Raw genomic sequence first — 19,419 nt, 5'->3', positions numbered from 1 at the left:
TGTACCCAACACTGTGGTCAAACAGTTCTGGGGACTCCTCAGGAGGACATGGTGGGGCTAGGGAAGGAGTGACTGATGCCATTGAGCTGAAGGAAGAGGCCGCGTTGGCGGCTGCTTAGCCAGACAAAGTACCCTGAGCCTGGGTGAGAGAGGATGAGGAGGATGAGGACGGCTTGGTCATCCACTCTACCAAGTCTTACGCATGTTGCGGCTCAACACGGCCAGCTGCCGAAAAAAAGGACAAGCGTATCCCATGGCCACGTGCTGATGAGGATGCACCGTCTCCACGACCAGCACTGTTGCCTCTAGACACAAAGCCTGCTTGCCCTCTTTTATTGGCTTGTGACTGTCTGCCTCTCCTTGTTGCCCTTCCAGACATACTAATGGCCTGCAGAGAGATGTAACTGCACAAAGCTGGGATGTATATATATATATATATATACTGATACTGCAGCTAGCAGAATCAACTGCCTGCCTGTAGTATTATTAGTATAAGAACACCAGCAATTGTCTTCAGGTAGCTTTAGGTGCACACTGTGCAGAGCACACAGTACACTAACTGTAAATACTGTAGCTGCCTGCCTGTGGTATTAATAGGAGCAGAACAACAGCAATTGTGTTCAGGTAGCTTTAGGTACACACTGTGCAGTGGACACAGTTCACTAACTGTAAATACTAGGGTTGTCCCGATACCACTTTTTTAGGACCGAGTACAAGTACCGATACTTTTTTTGAAGTACTCGCCAATACCGATAACCGATATTTTTTTTTTTAATGTCATGTGACAGTGTTTTTTGTTTTTTTTTACAATGCTTTCTTTTTTTTCTTTTTTTTTTTAGGGGGGGAGGGGGTGGACTGTGTCTGTGTGTTTTTTATTATTTTTAACAATAATATTTTTTTTATTATTTATTGCAATACTTTGCGTTTTTTTTTTTTAATCAGCCCTGTTGGGGGGCTTTGGTGAGATATCAGGGGTCTTAACAGACCCCTGATATTTCCCCCTTGAGACAGAGAAAGAGACCAAGGATAGAGATTTCCTAGTCCCTTTCTCTGCAGCCTAAGCTGCACTGAAAATGAATGGAGAGAATATAGCGGCTCCTCTCCATTCATAAACTGAGACATCGTAATCACAGGAGGTTACAATGTTTCAGTTATATGAATGGACAGAGTCAGCTGACTCTGTCCATACAGAACAGGAAGAGTACATGGAGAGGGACAGCAGAACGGAGGGGGACATGGAGGAAGAATGGAGGGGGACAGAAGCAGAACAGAGGGGGATAGAAGCAGAACGGAGGGGGACGCGAAGGAAGAACGGAGGGGGACAGAAGCAGAATGGAGGGGGACAGAAGCAGAACGGAGGGGGACAGAAGTAGAACGGAGGGGGACAGAAGCAGAACAGAGGGGGACAGAAGCAGAACGGAGGGGGAAAGCAGAACGGAGGGAGCATGGAGGAAGAATGGAGGGGGACAGCAGAACAGAGGGGGCATGGAGGAAGAACGGAGGGGGACAGCAGAACGGCATGGAGGAGGATGCTGTGACAGTCAGCGGTGATCGTGTGTGGGAGAGTTACAAGCACCAATCACCGCTGTATAAATTTCACTAAAGCAGCTGAAATCTGGGGGAGAAGCTTGTAACTCCCCCACGCACTGATCACTGCTGACTGTCCAGGTATCGGGGGAAGCATCGGGAGCATTTGCCCGAGTACAAGTACTCGGGCAAATGCTCAGTATCGGTATCAGGACAACCCTAGTAAATACTGTAGCTGCCTGTCTGTGGTATTAATAGGATCAGAAGAACACCACTAATTTTCTTAAGGTAGCTTTAGGTGCACACTGTGCAGAGGACACAGCACACTAACTGTAAATACTGTAGCTGCCTGCCTGTGGTATTAATAGGAGCAGAACAACAGCAATTGTCTTCAGGTAGCTTTAGGTGCACACTGTGCAGAGGGCACAGTACAATAACTGTAAATACTGTAGCTGCCTGCCTGTGGTATTAATAGGATCAGAAGAACACTACCAATTTTCTTCAGGTAGCTTTAGGTGCACACTGTGCAGAGGACGCACTACACTAACTTGTAAATACTGCAGCTGCCTGCGGTACTGTCATGAAAGGCGTCCTGTTAGCACAGCCGTCGGCGGAAGATCGGTTAACAGAACCACTGTTGATAGAGCCAGAGGAAGCGTGCGGAGGCGCGTTGGCGGGTGTACGCGGGTGCACAATGGTACGAACGGGCACGTACGATCGGTACACGGGCATGCACGAGTGCGCGCAGATGCACGCAGACGTGCAGTGTTACAGCGTTTGGTGCCATTAGGCCTATTTAAAGGAGCCTGTCAGCATGCCTCCTTGCTGTCCGGTCTACAGCGTTCCCTGTGACCCTAAGCTACCTGAATACCTGCCTACCTGCTTCCAGTTTACCCGGCCTGCTCCTGACTACTCCTGTTTGCTGCCAGTCCCTGACCCGGCTTGTTTGACTATTCTCCTGCCACTTCCTACGGTTATCCACTACCTGCCTGTTGCCAACCTGGACTGTATCCTGACTACTCTTCTGCCTCCGTTTGGTACCTGCTTGCCCGCCAGTGTTGACCCGGCCTGTCTGATTCTGCTTGTGCTCCAGCTGAACTACAGAGCACCTCCCTGCTGTCCGCTGTTCCTGGGTTCCTGTCTGCTACAGTACTTCACCTCACAGCCAGTGGTTCCAGTGTTGCTGCCAGAGTTCCAGTGCATCTTCTTACAGCCTGCTGTTCCAGTGCTCCAGCTGAACTACAGAACACCTCCCTGCTGCCTGCTGTTCCAGAGTTCCTGCCTGCTACCGTGCTTCTACTCACAGCCAGTGGTTCCAGTGTTCCTGCCAGTGATCCGGTGCATCTTCTTACAGTCTGCTGTTCCAGTGCTCCAGTTGAACTACAGAGACACCTGCCACCTGCCAGGCACTTGTGGCCCCCTGCGCTCTCGAGTCCCTGTTTCCTTTATCAGGGGTTCTTGAGCCAGAGGCACACGAGAGGCCACTCCCTGCACTCTGGGCTCCGCCATCAGGTACGTGACAGTACCGGACAGCCATGTCCGAGCCCACGCAGGGAGCCTCTCCTATGGACGAGCTCTGCCGCCATCTTGCTGGACTTACCCAAGCAGTAAAAAGCCTACAAGAGGGCTATACCCAACTGGAAGGCCGAATCCAAGCATTAGCAACATCCACACCTCCTGCTTCCGGGACTTCTGCTGCGCCCTCAGTGGTGATGATGCCGCCTGAACCCAGGGTTCCCACGCCTGAAAGATTTTCAGGCAACACGAGTAAATTCAGGAGAACAAAAGTAGTGAGCAAAACCCTGCGAGCCACTTACGGATAAATGCCTAACAAAATGGTGAGTAATTAATCTTAGGTGGAGACCAGCTGCAAACACTCAGTCACGTTTCATAATCGTGCAAAGTGATAAAAATAAAACAATGTGTCTGCGCTGGAAAAAAATCACATCAATCAAGAATGCAGCAATAATAAACATAAACAACATAGGTATTAACAAATAGTACACTTGAGTGAAAATACCCCTGAGTGCTAAAGTATAAAGTGCACGGTGCTATATAAAACGCACAATGTGAGTGGTCAATCAAAAAACATATAAATATTGGATCAAATGAAATATAAAGGGATATAACTACTAGTGAATGAAATAAAGTCCAAAACAGTATATATCCAGAAATATAAGAGTGCTCAGAAAAAACGTAGTCCGAAGATTTAGTGAAATCCGCATATCCTTCCTTCCAAAAGTGTGTCACCAAGAAACATGCTGTAGTGTCTTCCAGCCACCCCCACAGGTATATATGCTCACCTTCCTGTGTGTGACACAGTGATAAACCTATGTCAAACAAAGCTTTGGAGCCACTCCTGTGCTCTTTTGGAACCAGCTGTGCAGACCTCCAATGCTCTCAAATGAAGATAATATATGCAAAAGAAAAAAACTCCATAGCGCAATATTGCAAGGTGTAATAAAAGGATTTTAATAAAAAGTTCTCTCCCCTTGCTGGGGTACTCACATATTGTGGGTGCGTGAGTGCACCATCCTTAACAAACAAAGAGCGGACAATCTCGCGGTGTGGAGTGCGATGCGGTGTGTGTATCGAAACTCTCCTTCTCCTTCTCTGCTGACAGCTCCGTCCAGGCCCCTCCCCTACGCGTGTTCGGCACCGGGACCACGTGCCTTCATCAGGGGGAATCTGATTGGACGGGAGCTCCAGAGTAAATTTATAGCTCCGGCGGCCATTTTGCCTGAGACCGCGGACAATATTGTTCAGAGGCTACAGCTACGTCCACAGCGGCCATTTTCCCTTAGACCATGGACCAAGCTAAGATAAGCCATGTCAATCATGGCAGCCATTTTGCCTAGGACCATAAATACAACCCCTAATAGACTGTAGAGACGGCTCCAGCAGCCATTTTCCCTAGGACTACGGATCTGCTAAATAGCAAGATGTACAAAACTGATAACACGATCGTACGATAAGCGATCAAATAAAGCATTGTGCAGATAATTATATAAAACCTACATTAAAATAAATAATTTTATACAGGACGGAGCGGTCTAGCAAAGAGAGCACCGCCACGCACCCCACACGCTTAGATAGCCACAACAATTATATACCACAGAGTATCCTACCTAATAAGTATTAAAACAAACATAATAAAATATAATTATATTAGCTAACCACAAGGATAGATAGATAGGATTAAAATAGAAATATAAAATATTATTTAAAATATTATAAAATATATTTTATTATTAGAATATTAATATTAAAAAATGTATATTAAGTATTTCTTCAAGCATATTAATAAAATCACTATAGAGAGGTAATCGAACTATCAAGAGGAATAAAAAACCATCAAAAGTATATGATCTATAATCAATGCCCAACTCAGCCCAATGGACGAGTCATCAATTTCAACTCAAAAAAACCGGAATGATAATAGAGTATACCGCCGAAGTGAACAGTATCAATAATTACTAAGGAAGCATCTCAAATCAAATTCTCTATTCAATCCCCCAGGAACCAAAGATCCAAGCTGGTGTATCCACCAGGATTCCCTTTTACTTATCTCTCTGACAAAATTAGAACCCCTCCAGTGGCGTTTGGGTGCCTCAATCCCCCAAAACTTCATGCCAACGGTGCTTTGATTGTGTACCCTCTTAAAGTGCACATATAAGCCATGTTTATCGGACCCATTGCGTATGTGTCTCACATGCTCCTCCATGCGATCTTTAAGAGCCCTAGTAGTGCGCCCCACATACACCAGGTCGCATGGGCACTTCAAGGCATAGACCACCCCTACTGTGTCACATGATATAAAATCCCTAATCTTATAGGATAAGTTATTTCTAGGGTTCGAGAATTCCTTCAACCTTCTAGTGTTGTCCGGGATCCTTCTGCAACTGTAACACCTACCGCAGCTATAGAATCCTTCTAGGTCCAAAAACATTTTTGGTTTTGGAGGGGGTGGGTCTACCACATTATGTACTAGCCTGTCCCGCAAATTGGGAGCTCTCTTAAAAACAAATTTAGGTTTATCCAGGAGAACATCTTTAAGTTGAGCGTCCTGTTTTAACACACTCCAATACTTACATATAATTCTCCTTACTTCATAACTTTGTGCAGAATAATCAAGAACTACACTGATACCCTCATGATTCTCATTATTGGTTACATTGGTGGCATCTTTTAAAAGGTCCGCCCTACTCATGCTTCCAATCTTGCTTTTTTCCTTCTCCAAAAACTCCTTCTGGTATCCCTTCTCCAAGAACATGGTGCTCAACCTCTCTGACTGGGTCTCATAATCCACCGTCCTAGTGCAATTCCTTCGCATCCTCATATATTGTCCTCTTGGGATATTACTTAACCAGGGTTTATAGTGACAACTTGTAACCGGAATATACGAATTCCGGTCCGTGGTCTTGAAGAAGGATCTGGTGATGATACCCTCACTAGTATTGAAAATCTCTAGATCCAGAAAATGTATATTCTCTGTACTAACATTCCAGGTGAGGGAGATGTTACGATCATTAACATTCATGGAGTTCAGTAACCCCATCAGACCTTCCATATCCCCTCTCCAAACAATTAAAAGATCATCTATAAATCTCTTGTATAGTAAAATATCTCCATTGTCATCCCTTAGATTCTCCTCTTCCTACCATTTGGCCATATAGAGATTTGCTACACTAGGGGCGAATTTGGCGCCCATCGCGACACCTTTCTTCTGTAAATAGATTTTGTTGTCATACCAGAAAAAGTTGTTCCGTAAACAAAAATCTAAACACTTCAAAAGAAAAAACGTAAAATCCTCGTCGATTGAATCTTCCTTATCCAAAGCCCACTTAACAGCATTCAGGGCGCCCTCATGATCGATGTTGGTGTACAATGAGGCTACATCTCCTGTGGCCATAATTATATTCTCATGTACAGTACACCCACCTAGAAGCTGCAAAGTGTGCTTGGTGTCCTTAAGATAGGCGCTGGTTTTCTTCACTAAGGGCTGTAGATGGATATCTATATACTCTCCTAATCTGGAGGTAAGAGATCCAATACCACTCACTATCGGTCTGCCGGGTGGATTTAGGCTATCCTTGTGGATCTTAGGTAAGTAGTAGATTACAGGCATTTTACTGACCATAGGGACTAAGTACTTGGCTTCATGCTTGTTCAAAAAACCTTCATCAATTCCATACTTGATAATGCCCTCCAATGCACTTTTACAAGATTTGGAAGGGTTACCATTAAGAGGTTGATAAGTATCCATGTCGCTCAATATCCTTCCCAACTCATCTTTATACTGTTGTAGTGAGAGGACGACGACACCTCCCCCTTTGTCCGCTGGTCTAATCACTATGTCTTTTCTTTTTTCCAATAAATCCATTCCTCTTTTTAAATCTCTATGTTCATACACCTTCTTAACTGGTAACTGTTCTAACTCAGTGGTAACCAATTTTTTGAATAAATCGACATATTTATTGTTGGATATATAAGGGTTAAACACTGAGTTATTTCTTAAGCTAGTGAACCTTTGGTTAGTGACAGCCCTCTCAACAGGGTTGAGGGCATAATACTTTTTAATATTGAGTTTCCTAACCAATTTCTGTACACCGACGTAGGTGTCGAATTTGTTGAGTCCTTTTTTCGGGGCATATTTAATTCCCTTATCCAAAACTAGTAATTCCTCTCTTGATAGTTCTACTCCGCTCAAATTATAGATTCCCTGCCCTAGTCTTCCCGCCTTCTTTTTCTGTTGTACTCTTCGTCCAGCTCTCCCTCCTCTCTTCCTGGATTTCGTGCTTCTCGGACGGGTCCTCCCCTGGTCCCCCCTAAAAAAGATTCATCCAGGAAGTTGTCATTATCACTCAAAGGTTGGAAACTGTTGGTTACAGGTACTCCATAGTGGTCCTGCTGATGTTTTTCGTATCTGACTCTCTGCGGTTTGGGGGAATAATAAACCCCACCTCTACGTGTATCTTCTCTTGCATAAGTGGGGTACCCTCTAAAGGGAGGTTGATACAGCAAGGGGCCCCTGTAAGGTGCACGATTTCCTCTCTGGGGTGTATTCTGTTGATTCCCATAACTCCTATGCTGATGGTATGGAGTGCTGTGCTGGTATCCATATTGCCTTTGATAGCCATATGAGTTCTGTTGGCCACTTCTATATTGAGGGGCAAGGTTCGAAGGATAGCCCATATCGTAGTGCTCTCTCTCCTGCTGGACCCTATAGCCATTATCCTGATAGGTGGGGGCCTCATATCCCCAATTCCCATTATTGGGGGGCGGGCCATTTCTCCCCTCATTGTTTGGTCGCCTTGGTAAATTCAGGACTTTTCGTAATTCATGTGAACTCTTTTTTGCCCTTCAGACAAGGTCTTTCTCCCTGGAGGCTACTAAAGTGGGGTTCATGATCTCGCTGTTGTCAGGCGAGCCCCAGTCCTGGGCCCATCGTCTTCTAGAGAAGAAGGATGTTTCACTTGATACCTTAAACGACTTCTTTCAGGCCATGTCATTGCTATATGAGGATCCTCAATTAACCACCACTGCAGAAGCAGCCTTGCATGCTCTACAACAAGGCCGCAGGCCTGTGGAGGACTACGTGTCGGAATTGAGACGTTGGAGTTCCGACATGAACTGGAATAATGCTGCCTTATGGTACCAGTTCCGTATGGGCCTTTCAGAATCTTTAAAAGGCGAACTGGCCCGAGTGGGCATTCCAGAGACTCTAGAGGGTCTCATAGACCTCTCTATCCAGATAGACAGACGCCTGAGGGAACGGCGTACAGAGCGATCCTCTGGTCCTTTCTCGTCCTATCTGGATGTTGCCCCGTGTGCCTAGTTCTTCCCACTCTGCTTCTCCTGCTTCAACCACCGTTGCCTCAGATACTCCAGAACCGATGCAGTTGGGCCTCTTACACCCTTCACTTACTCCTGAAGAGCATCAATGCCGTTGGGCTGGTAACCTGTGCCTGTACCGCGGGGAATCTGGACATTTTGTACGGTCATGCCCGGCAAAGCTTCGTAAGTGCTTTTCTATTTCCCCTGCTCTTAATCCTGCTGTACTGAATGACGTTTCTCATCTGGCTGTTTCGATTCTCTTACAGCTCCCAGGAGGGAATTTACCAACCAGGGCTATCATTGATTCCGGGGCCTGCAGAGGTTTCATAGACTTATCCTTCGCTTCCAGACATCACATTCCCCTTCAGCCCAGAGTGAAAGGACTTTCAGTATATTTGGCCGATGGCTCTACCCTCAGATCAGGGCCAGTAACTCAGGAGACTGTACCCCTGCATACCATTATTGCCTGCACTCATCAAGAGCTACTTTGTCTAGATGTCATTGAGTCTCCTCTATTTCCCATCATACTAGGCATGCCGTGGCTAAAGGCACATAATCCGCAAATTGATTGGAGTTCGTATCCTCTTGCTGCCTCTTACTGCTAGCAACACTGTCCACCAGAAGTCACCGATGCCCCTTCTTCCCTACTATGCATGGAAACTGACACCGAAACCTGACGAATCGTACCTGAAGCCTACCACAGCTTCTTGGACGTTTTTGGTCAAAAGGCGGCTGAGATCCTTCCTCCCCACCAGCCATACGATTGCCCAATTGAACTTCTTCCAGGGGCAGAGATTCCTTTTGGGAGGATTTTCCCTTTGTCAGAACTAGAACTAGGGGCATTAAAGACTTATATTGATGATAATCTGGAGAAAGGGTTCATCCGACTCTCCACGTCCCTGGCAGGAGCAAGAATCTTCTTTGTGGAGAAGAAAGTCCATTCTCTACGCCCTTGTGTGGATTATCGGGCACTTAATAAAATCACAATTAAGAACCGAAATCCTTTGCCTTTGGTGCCAGAACTTTTTCAAAGACTAGGGTCTGCAGTAGTGTTCTCCAAGCTGGATCTTCGTGGTGCCTACAACCTTGTCCGCATTCGTAGAGGAGACGAATGGAAGACGGCTTTTCGTACCCGGTTTGGGCACTTTGAATATTTAGTCATACCCTTTGGACTGTGCAATGCTCCTGCTACATTTCAACACTTTGTGAATAACATCTTCAGAGACTATCTTGACCTGTTTGTTATTATCTACTTAGATGATATCCTGATCTTCTCTTCTTCTTTAGATGAGCATCGTGAACATGTCAGAAATGTCTTGACCCGACTTCGGCTACATGGCCTCTACGCCAAACCTGAGAAATGTGTCTTTGAACAAGAGAGTATCCAGTTCCTTGGTCTATAAAAGAAGGGGGAGGTGCTGCGCTAACCAGAAATTTGCTATAGATCTCCGTGTGTGATCACTTACTATGTGCTACTAGCCTATAGCACATAAAATCGCATAAATAAATACAACTACAAAGGATTGCAAAATAAAATCGCATAGGTTGGTGTTAAATACTAAAAACCTTGTGAACTGTAAAATTGCTGTATTGTTGTGGTAATCCAGGGAGGTGATATAGATTAACTGATTGTGAACAATAAAACGTAAATATATCTATAAATCATACGATCCATATATTATAATAAGTAATGCAAAAATAACCATATAATAAAGTGCTAGTGCTTAGGTGACCTAAATATAATAAATCAGACAGATTATAACAAAGCATATAGTGAATCAATGAATAAATTATAAATCAACATTGCAGTGAACAATGGCCAAAATAGGTAATATAATGACCCAATAAAAGTGATTTAAATAAATGACATGCCAGTAATCCAGCAGCAAAAAGTGCAAAAAAAGTCTTATACGGGTGCACAGACAACAGTGCTCAAAAACAGCAGTGGGGTGTTGTGGGATGCAATATTCTCTGTCTTCTTCGTGCAACATACACTAGTGTGGGTAATGGCCCCTTACCTAGTGGTGCTAGGTCAATTGCAATGAGAGTCGCTACAACGCAGGGTCTTGGGCCTCAATTGCGTCACTATGTCCATGCTTGCCGGCGTTAAAAGATCCTTATGGCAGCTGGATGTGTATAGCTATAGTCCTAGCTAGGGTCCTGGATCAGTGCGGGTCCTAGCTCCTCCTCCACAACTCAGATGTATATATAAAAAATGGATATGCAGGACAAAGATACCAAATAGTGAAGTATGTCTTGAACAGGGGGGTCGCTTTATTCAAAAACATAGATTAAAAGTACTCACATTGAGCAGTACACAGATCAAAGCCTATCTCCTACGAGCAGCGAGCTCGTAATGCTTCCAGTAGTATGAACAAGCCTATTCCGTCCCTACGCGTGACGTCACCGATCACGTGACTTCTTCAGGGGATCACTGGCATGTCATTTATTTAAATCACTTTTATTGGGTCATTATATTACCTATTTTGGCCATTGTTCACTGCAATGTTGATTTATAATTTATTCATTGATTCACTATATGCTTTGTTATAATCTGTCTGATTTATTATATTTAGGTCACCTAAGCACTAGCACTTTATTATATGGTTATTTTTGCACTACTTATTATAATATATGGATCGTATGATTTATAGATATATTTACGTTTTATTGTTCACAATCAGTTAATCTATATCACATCCCTGGATTACCCCAACAATACAGCAATTTTACAGTTCACAAGGTTTTTAGTATTTAACACCAACCTATGCGAATTTATTTTGCAATCCTTTGTAGTTGTATTTATTTATGCGATTTTATGTGCTATAGGCTAGTAGCACATAGTAAGTGATCACACACGGAGATCTATAGCAAATTTATGGTTAGAGCAGCACCCCCCCTTCTTTTATTTCCACTCCTTTGGGCTTATGCCTGGCCCTTTTTCTGGTGTGTGCAGCTGTCCAGTCGCATAGATTTTCCACACCTCTCAGCGTTTTTGCTTTTTTTTCTCTTTCCAACCGGGTAGCGCAGGAATATCTCTCATTTTACTTTCAGTTCCTTGGTCTAATTATCTCTGTAGAGGGTATTAAGATGGACCCTCAGAAGGTCTCTGCTATTCTGGACTGGCCCGCTCCCACCGACAAGAAGGGAATCCAACGTTTTGTAGGATTTGCAAATTTTTACAGGAAATTCATCAAAGGATTCTCAACCATCATTTCTCCCATTACAAAGTTAACCAAGCAGGGCCTTAAGTTCCATTTGTTCTACTGAAGCTCAGGCAGCCTTCACGACGCTAAAGGATCTGTTTGTTTCAGCCTCAGTCTTAAAGCACCCTGATTCCACATTACCATACATTTTGGAGGTGGACGCCTCGGAAATAGCGGTTGATGCAGTGCTTTCCCAGAGACAGGGGCCTAGGGCTCTTTTGCACCCAGTCGCTTTCTTTTCTCGCAAATTATCTGAAGCAGAGAGAAACTATGATGTGGGCGATCGAGAATTGTTGGCGATTAAAGCCGCGCTTGAGGAGTGGCGATATCTCCTGGAGGGAGCAGCTCATCCAATTCTTGTTTATACAGATCACAAGAATCTGGAATATTTAAAGACTGCCAAAAGATTAAGACCACGACAGGCCAGGTGGGCACTTTTCTTTACCAGATTTTCATTCCACATAACCTATCGCCCCGGATCAAAGAACACCAAGCCTGAATCACTGTCACGAATGTACAATGGACCTGAAGCATCTCCATCTCCAGACACCATCTTGTCCTCAGGAAACTTTCTGCTGCTCCAAGGGGATCTACTCTCTCAGATCAAGCAAGCTTCTAGGGACACCTCTGCTCCACCTGATTCAGCCCTACAGTCCAGAGATGAACTTCTTTGGTTCAAAGATAAGATCTTTGTACCTCAGGAGTTGCGAGCGGCAGTTCTTAGTTCCTGTCATGACCACATGTTGGCCGGCCATTTCGGTGTGCACAAGACATCTGAACTTCTTCAATGCACATTCTGGTGGCCGCAGTTAAGGAAAGATTGCAGGGACTATGTGGAAGCATGTGCCACTTGCATTCAAAACAAGGGCAGCAAATGTAAGGCTTGGGGTCTGTTGAAGCCACTACCCGTCCCGGAGAAGCCATGGAGGATGATCTCCATGGATTTTATTGTCGAGCTGCCACCTTCTGAAGGCTACACTACAATCTTTGTAGTGGTGGATAGATTATCAAAAATGGCTAATTTCTTACCAATGAAGGGCACACCTACTGCTGCTGAGACTGCAAGGACATTTATCAGGGAAGTGGTGAGGCTTCATGGCATTCCTGCAAATATTACTTCAGATCGGGGGGTGCAATTTACTTCCAAGTTTTGGAGAGCGCTTTGTGGATCTTTGAAAATTGACCTTTCTCCTCTGCCTATCACCCCCAAACAAATGACCAGACGGAAAGAACAAATCAGACGCTGGAGCAGTATCTGCGCTGCTTTTCTTCTTTCTCCCAGGACGATTGGGCTCCGCTTCTACCTTTTGCCGAATTTGCTTATAACAATTCTGTCCATTCTGCCACAAAGCAATCACCGTTTTTTTCAAATTATGGTTTCCATCCTCTGTTCCTGTCCAGTAACATCCCGGAGTGCCCAGTACCAGCTGTCCAGGAGAATCTATAATAAAGTTCTGCAGGAGATTATGTCAAGGACTCAGAACTATAATAAAGAGGTGTTTAACAAGAAGAGAATGGGGGAGCTTGACTTCAAGCCTGGGGATCAGGTCTGGCTGTCTACATTGAATTTAAAATTGGCATGTCCTTCCAAGAAATTGGGCCCTTAATTTGTGGGTCCCTTCCCAGTTCTAAGGAAGATTAATAATGTGGCCTATGAACTGAAGTTACCGGAGTCATTCCGGATCCACCCGGTCTTTCATGTGGCCCTACTCAAACCCACGGTTCCTGATCTTTTTGTCAACCGGAGGGTCGATCCCCCTAAACCTGTGATCATTGACGGAGAAACCGAATATGAGGTTGAGTCCATTCTGCATTGCAGGAAGAGACGTAACCAAGTCCAGTTTTTGGTAAAGTGGAAGGGGTGCGGGCCTGAGGAGAACTCCTGGGAGCCGGAGTCCAACATCCATAAGAGGAGGTTGATTCTCGCCTTTAAAAGGTCTCATCCAAGTAAGATGGCACAGTTGGGCATCCGGAGGCTGCCCCTTGGGGGGGGGGGGGGCAATGTCATGAAAGGCATCCTGTTAGCACAGCCGTCGGCGGAAGATCGGTTAACAGAACCACTGTTGATAGAGCCAGAGGAAGCATGCGGAGGCGCGTTGGTGCGAACGGACGCATGTGGGTGCGCGCTAGTACGAACGGGTGTACGCGGGTGCACGATGGTACGAACGCGCACGTACGATCGGTACTCGGGCATGCACGAGTGCGCGCGGATGCGTGTAGACGTGCAGTGTGACAGCGTTTGGCGCCATTAGGCCTATTTAAAGGAGCCTGTCAGCATGCCTCCTTGCTGTCCGGTCTACAGCGTTCCCTGTGACCCTAAGCTACCTGAATACCTGCCTACCTGCTTCCTGTTTACCCGGCCTGCTCCTGACTACTCCTGTTTGCTGCCAGTCCCTGACCCCGGCTTGTTTGACTATTCTCCTGCCTCTTCCAACGGTTATCCGCTACCTGCCTGTTGCCAACCCGGACTGTATCCTGACTACTCTTCTGCCTCCATTTGGTACCTGCTTGCCCGCCAGTGTTGACCCGGCCTGTCTGATTCTGCTTGTGCTCCAGCTGAACTACAGAGCACCTCCCTGCTGTCCGCTGTTCCTGGGTTCCTGCCTGCTACAGTGCTTCACCTCACAGCCAGTGGTTCCAGTGTTCCTGCCAGAGTTCCAGTGCATCTTCTTACAGCCTGCTGTTCCAGTTCACTCCCTTCACTAACTTGTAAATACTGCAGCTGCCTGCAGTACTAATAGGATCAGAAGAACACCACCAATTTTCTTCAGGTAGCTTTAGGTGCACACTGTGCAGAGGACGCACTACACTAACTTGTAAATACTGCAGCTGCCTGCGGTACTAATAGGATCAGAAGAACACCACCAATTTTCTTCAGGTAGCTTTGGGTGCACACTGTGCAGAGGACGCACTACACTAACTTGTAAATACTGCAGCTGCCTGCAGTACTAATAGGATCAGAAGAACACCACCAATTTTCTTCAGGTAGCTTTAGGTGCACACTGTGCAGATGACGCCCTTCACTAACTTGTAAATACTGCAGCTGCCTGCGGTACTAGTAGGATCAGAACACCACCAATTTTCTTCAGGAAGCTTTAGGTGCACACTGTGCAGAGGATGCACTACACTAACTTGTAAATACTGCAGCTGCCTGCGGAACTAACAGGATCAGAAGAACGCCACCAATTTTCTTCAGGTAGCTTTAGGTGCACACTGTGCAGAGGACGCACTAAACTAACTGTAAATACTGTAGCTAATAGGACTAATAGGATCAGAAGAACACCAGCAATTTTCTTCAGGTAGCTGTAAATACTGTAAAAACACTTGCCTGCCTGTCAGTAGGAAGAGAATAACAGGAACGGATCTAGCTAAACTGAATACAGTGTGTATATATATATATATATATATATATATACACACACACAACACCTAGGATGCATATATATACACAATAAATACACTGTAAGTGCAGCTAACTGACTCGCCTGCCTACTCTATCTAACTTAAATCAAATGACACTGTCTCTCTCTCTCTCTAACTCTCTCTCAAAGTCGGAACACAATCATCAGCCAACAATGCACTGCGATGCCCCAGTGAATTATGGGCGTGATGCGCCACTCGTATTTGGCGCGAACTGCCCATATCGTTCGTAATTCGACGAACAGTCGAACATGCGATGTTCGAGTTGAACATGGGTTTGACTCAAACTCGAAGCTCATCCCTACTCTCCACACAACTTCTATACTGATGAACAAGTTAGGAGTACATTCATTTTAAGACCAATACTATATTTGGATTATTTTATATGAGCTTGTGTGTGGACATTGGGATCACTATCTTGATTTACGTAGGAACTTCTTCCAGATTTGGATATATCACCTGCTGGTTTCTAGCACCATTAGCTATATGTGAGCTTTTTCATCTTTATAAATGTATTATCTATCTATTGTGAAGATTAGTGTCAAAGGACGCAGTCCACTCCCCAGACTTGAGGATATGGGCTTTCTGCCCATGATGTTCCTTACAGCAGGATTCCCACACATTGATCTCAGATTCATCTACCATTCAAAGTGAATATGTAGACTCCTGGCCATATTGTAGCCCTCCTGGGGCTATGCTAGCTCTCAGCCTAACAGAATGCAGTCTGTCAGTCCAGAACACGATGATGTTCACACACTGCTCCTGTAGCGACTATTTCCAGGCATTGGCCTGTTCAGTGCAGACAGGCATACAGTGCCTTGAAAGAGTATTCATACACCTTGAAATTTTCCACATTTTTGTCATGTTGCAACCAAAAACATAAATGTATTTCACTGGGCTTTTATGTGACAGACCAACACAAAGTGGCACATAATTATGAAGAAGAAGGAAAATGATAAATGGTTTTCAATTTTTTTTACAAACAAATATGTGAAAAGTTTGGTGCATTTATATTCGGCCCCCTTTACTCAGATACCCCTAACTAAAATCTAGTGGAAACAATTGCCTTCAGAAGTCACCTAATTAGTAAATAGAGTCCACCTGTGTGTAATTTAATCTCAGTATAAATACAGCTGTTATGTGAAGCCTTCAGAGGTTTGTTAGAGAACCTTAGTGAACAAACAGCATGATGAAAACCAAGGAACACACCAGACAGGTCAGGAATAATGTTGTGGAGAAGTTTAAAGCAGGGTTAGGTTATAAAAATATTCCAAGCTTTGAACATCTCACGAAGCACTGTTCAATCCATCATCCCAAAATGGAAACCTACCAAGACATGGCCATTCACCTAAACTGACAGGCCGGGCAGGGAGCGAAGTAATCAGGAAGCAGCCAAGAGGCCCATGGTAACTCTGGAGGAGCTGCAGAGATCCACAGCTCAGGTGGGAGAATCTGTCCACAGGACAACTATTAGTCATGCACTCCATGAATCTGGCCTTTATGGAAGAGCGGCAAGAAGAAAGCCATTGTTGAAAGAAAGCCATAAGAAGTCCCATTTGCAGTTTGCACGAAGCCATGTGGGGGACACAGCAAACATGTGGAAGAAGGTGCTCTGGTCAGACGAAACCAAAATTTAGCTTTTTGGTCTAAAAGCAAAACGCTATGTGTGACAGAAAACTAACAGTGCACATCATCCTGAACACACCATCCCCACCATGAAACATGGTGGTGGCAGCATCATGTTGTGGGGATGCTTATCTTCAACAGGGACAGGGAAGCTGGTCAGAGTTATAAACAAAGGGCCAGTTTACTGTCCTTCAGACTTTAGGGGGCCAGACTGTCGCCATCAGGAGTACAAAGTGTCCCAGCATCAGTGGGAACAAACAATCCCCCATTATCAGTGTCAGCGGGAGGAATTGTGCCCCATCATTGGTGTCATTGGGAGGAAATGGACCACATCATTGCTATCATCTGGAGGAACATTGGTGTCAACTAATAAAATAGTGCCAAAGGCCCGATAAAAGCCCCCGGGCCACAGTTTGGAGACCACGATGTATGGCATGAACAGGAAACCTCCTGTGATCAGAGTTCATTATTGTCTACATGCCTTGGATAATTTATCTGTGTCAGCACATGTAAGTTATTTTGACCCTATAATATGCCCATCAAGTAAGGAAAGAAAAATGAACAGTAAAACCCTTATCAGGTATTTTTTTTGCTGTCTGTTTCCTGCTGAGGAGATTTACCTTACCTTCCTGTTCTTAAAGATGCAACAGGAAGTGAGAGGAAATCTCCCAAAGTGAAGTGAATTGACATCTTACACAGTTGTTGCTGGAAGCTTTCCCCTCATTTTCTTAGTGCCAATCGGTGGCGGCCCATCCATAAAGGGCGCAGGGGCCTCCCTAATCCATGTGCCCGGCCCCTAATCTACATGCATAGCACCAGGTGCATGGATTTAAAGCCTGAGCACATGATTAAAGCCTGAGGCTCTAATTGGCTTAAAAAAAGGGGGGGGGGGTAGGGGCGCAGAGCACTGCGCCTGAGCCCACCCAGTTGTGTGACAATAGCAAAATAATATTCACTATTGTCTTCCTAATTCTCCTCCCAGCCAATCAGGAAGCAGACTCTTAGGACTCCCGGGCCAATCGGGTCTCAGGACCCACTTCCTGTTCGGCCGGGAGGAGAAGCAATGGCTCCAGGGCGAGGAGTAGCTGGAGCAACGAGCAGCAGCCCTACTCCGTAGCCTTGTCATCTGCCTCCTAAGGTAAGGAGGCCTCTGATCACCACCTTCCCATCTGTCTCCCGCAGGTGGGGCTGGGGTAATAGCCCCCTTCCTGTCCATCTCCCGCATGGGGGGGTGGCGTTGGTTTGCAGCCACCCCAAAATATTGAGCCCCAGCAGCCAATGTTCACCAGTACAAACAGACATCAGGAACACAAGCCACAAAAAAAATATGGCTACCATATTTAAATTTAGAAAAAAAACGTGCCTGTACTTACACTTTGACGTCCTAAATGGTGACATAGTATGACTTAATTTAAAGCTCCATTCCAGAATTACGTTTGAATCGGCTCCTGTATAAAAGTGTTCCAGCAGGTCGTAACCAAGAAGGTCAGAACCAAAACAAATTCCACCTAGGAACTTCTCTCCAATCTGTACAAGGTGTACAGTCACTCAGTATAGTGTAGAGCAGTGGTTCTCAACCTCAGTCTTCAAGTACCCCCAACAGGCCTCGTTTTGGGAATTTTTCTTAGATAAAATAGCTGTCCAAAATACCAAGCCATTGACTCTTATTTAAAGCATCTGTGCAAGATAAAGGAAAACCTGCAAACATGGCCTGTTGTGGGTACTTGAGGACTGAGGTTGAGAAACACTGGTGTAGAGGAAGGGGTAAATACAGATTTCAGTTAGACTTGTTAAAGTGTATCTAAATGCATTAATTTAAGCAATTAAAAAAAATATTTACATTCCTGGCATTACGGGAATGCTAACTGTCACATTTGCTTATACTCTGTCTCAACCAAACTGTCAAACCATCAAATGACTGGTGTCATAACTGAGCACATGTGCAGCACCATGGCAGCTGCAGATTAAACAAAGGCTAACGCTGGGTGCACACTATCAGGTTTTTTTTTCGTTCAACCCAGCATGCTGAATGAAAAAAACTGAGGAGCTTGCTGTACTAACTATTCTGTATTAACTATTCAGCTATTGTGTTCTGACAGGGGGACCGATATTTGGCCCGTATGTGCAGGGCTTAAGAGGACAGCTTCCTTGGCTGAAAAGAATAGGAGGGTTTAGTTCTGCTTTAACCGCAGTTGGCCATATAAATCCAAAAACTGCTTGGGATGAGACCATACCTGTGAGGCCAAACCTTGCAGGTGTCTGTGATTGGTACCCCATCTCCTCTCCTCTGATGCTCAGAGCACAATTTGCATGTCTGTCTCCCAGCAGCTGAACAAGGCTGAGGTTTCCTGTCTCCAGTGCAGCAAGGAAAATGTTCTCTGGGTCAGGATGCTGCTGATAGCCCATCTCAGTTATGACCTGCAGCTTGTGCATGACCCTGCTCCGTACACTGTCCTCCATGCTCAGAATTGTTCACTAAACATACAGCCCACCTGTTTAGTATTTATAGGAATTCAGATGTGTGTGAGACGTGGGAGTGATAACTGTTACAAAGTAGCCTGGGTCACATGCAGACTACACAAATCTGCTTGTGATTATACTATCGGCAATATGCCCAGAGTCGCATTCTTTCTCAGCTACAATATAAATATATGTACTATTATGCTGCATACAAGCACTGTGTAGTGTGGAAAGATGCATAACAACAACATGATGTAGTCCAGGAATCATGGGGTCAGGTGCTGCTTGGCATCCATCTACAAACAGTTGAGTTTTCAGACTCAGACATCAAACGTTATTTGAC

General features: G+C 45.1%; 1 protein-coding gene across 1 annotated transcript in view; it reads right to left on the bottom strand.

Moving 5' to 3' along the window:
• ASB18 (ankyrin repeat and SOCS box containing 18) overlaps nt 1-19,087 on the bottom strand; it is a 57,214-nt gene extending 38,127 nt beyond the window's left edge. Inside the window, exon 1 of the mRNA XM_073633647.1 lies at nt 18,851-19,087. Coding sequence (XP_073489748.1) covers nt 18,851-19,076 — 226 coding nt within the window. The 5' untranslated portion in view covers nt 19,077-19,087. The remainder of the gene's footprint in view (nt 1-18,850) is intronic.
• Nucleotides 19,088-19,419: the final 332 nt, after the last annotated feature.

Source organism: Aquarana catesbeiana, linkage group LG06 (genome assembly GCF_042186555.1).
Source record: "Aquarana catesbeiana isolate 2022-GZ linkage group LG06, ASM4218655v1, whole genome shotgun sequence".
Lineage (NCBI taxonomy): Eukaryota > Metazoa > Chordata > Amphibia > Anura > Ranidae > Aquarana > Aquarana catesbeiana.
Note: the sequence above shows the minus strand (reverse complement) of the source record. Positions and strands in the feature narration are given on the sequence as shown.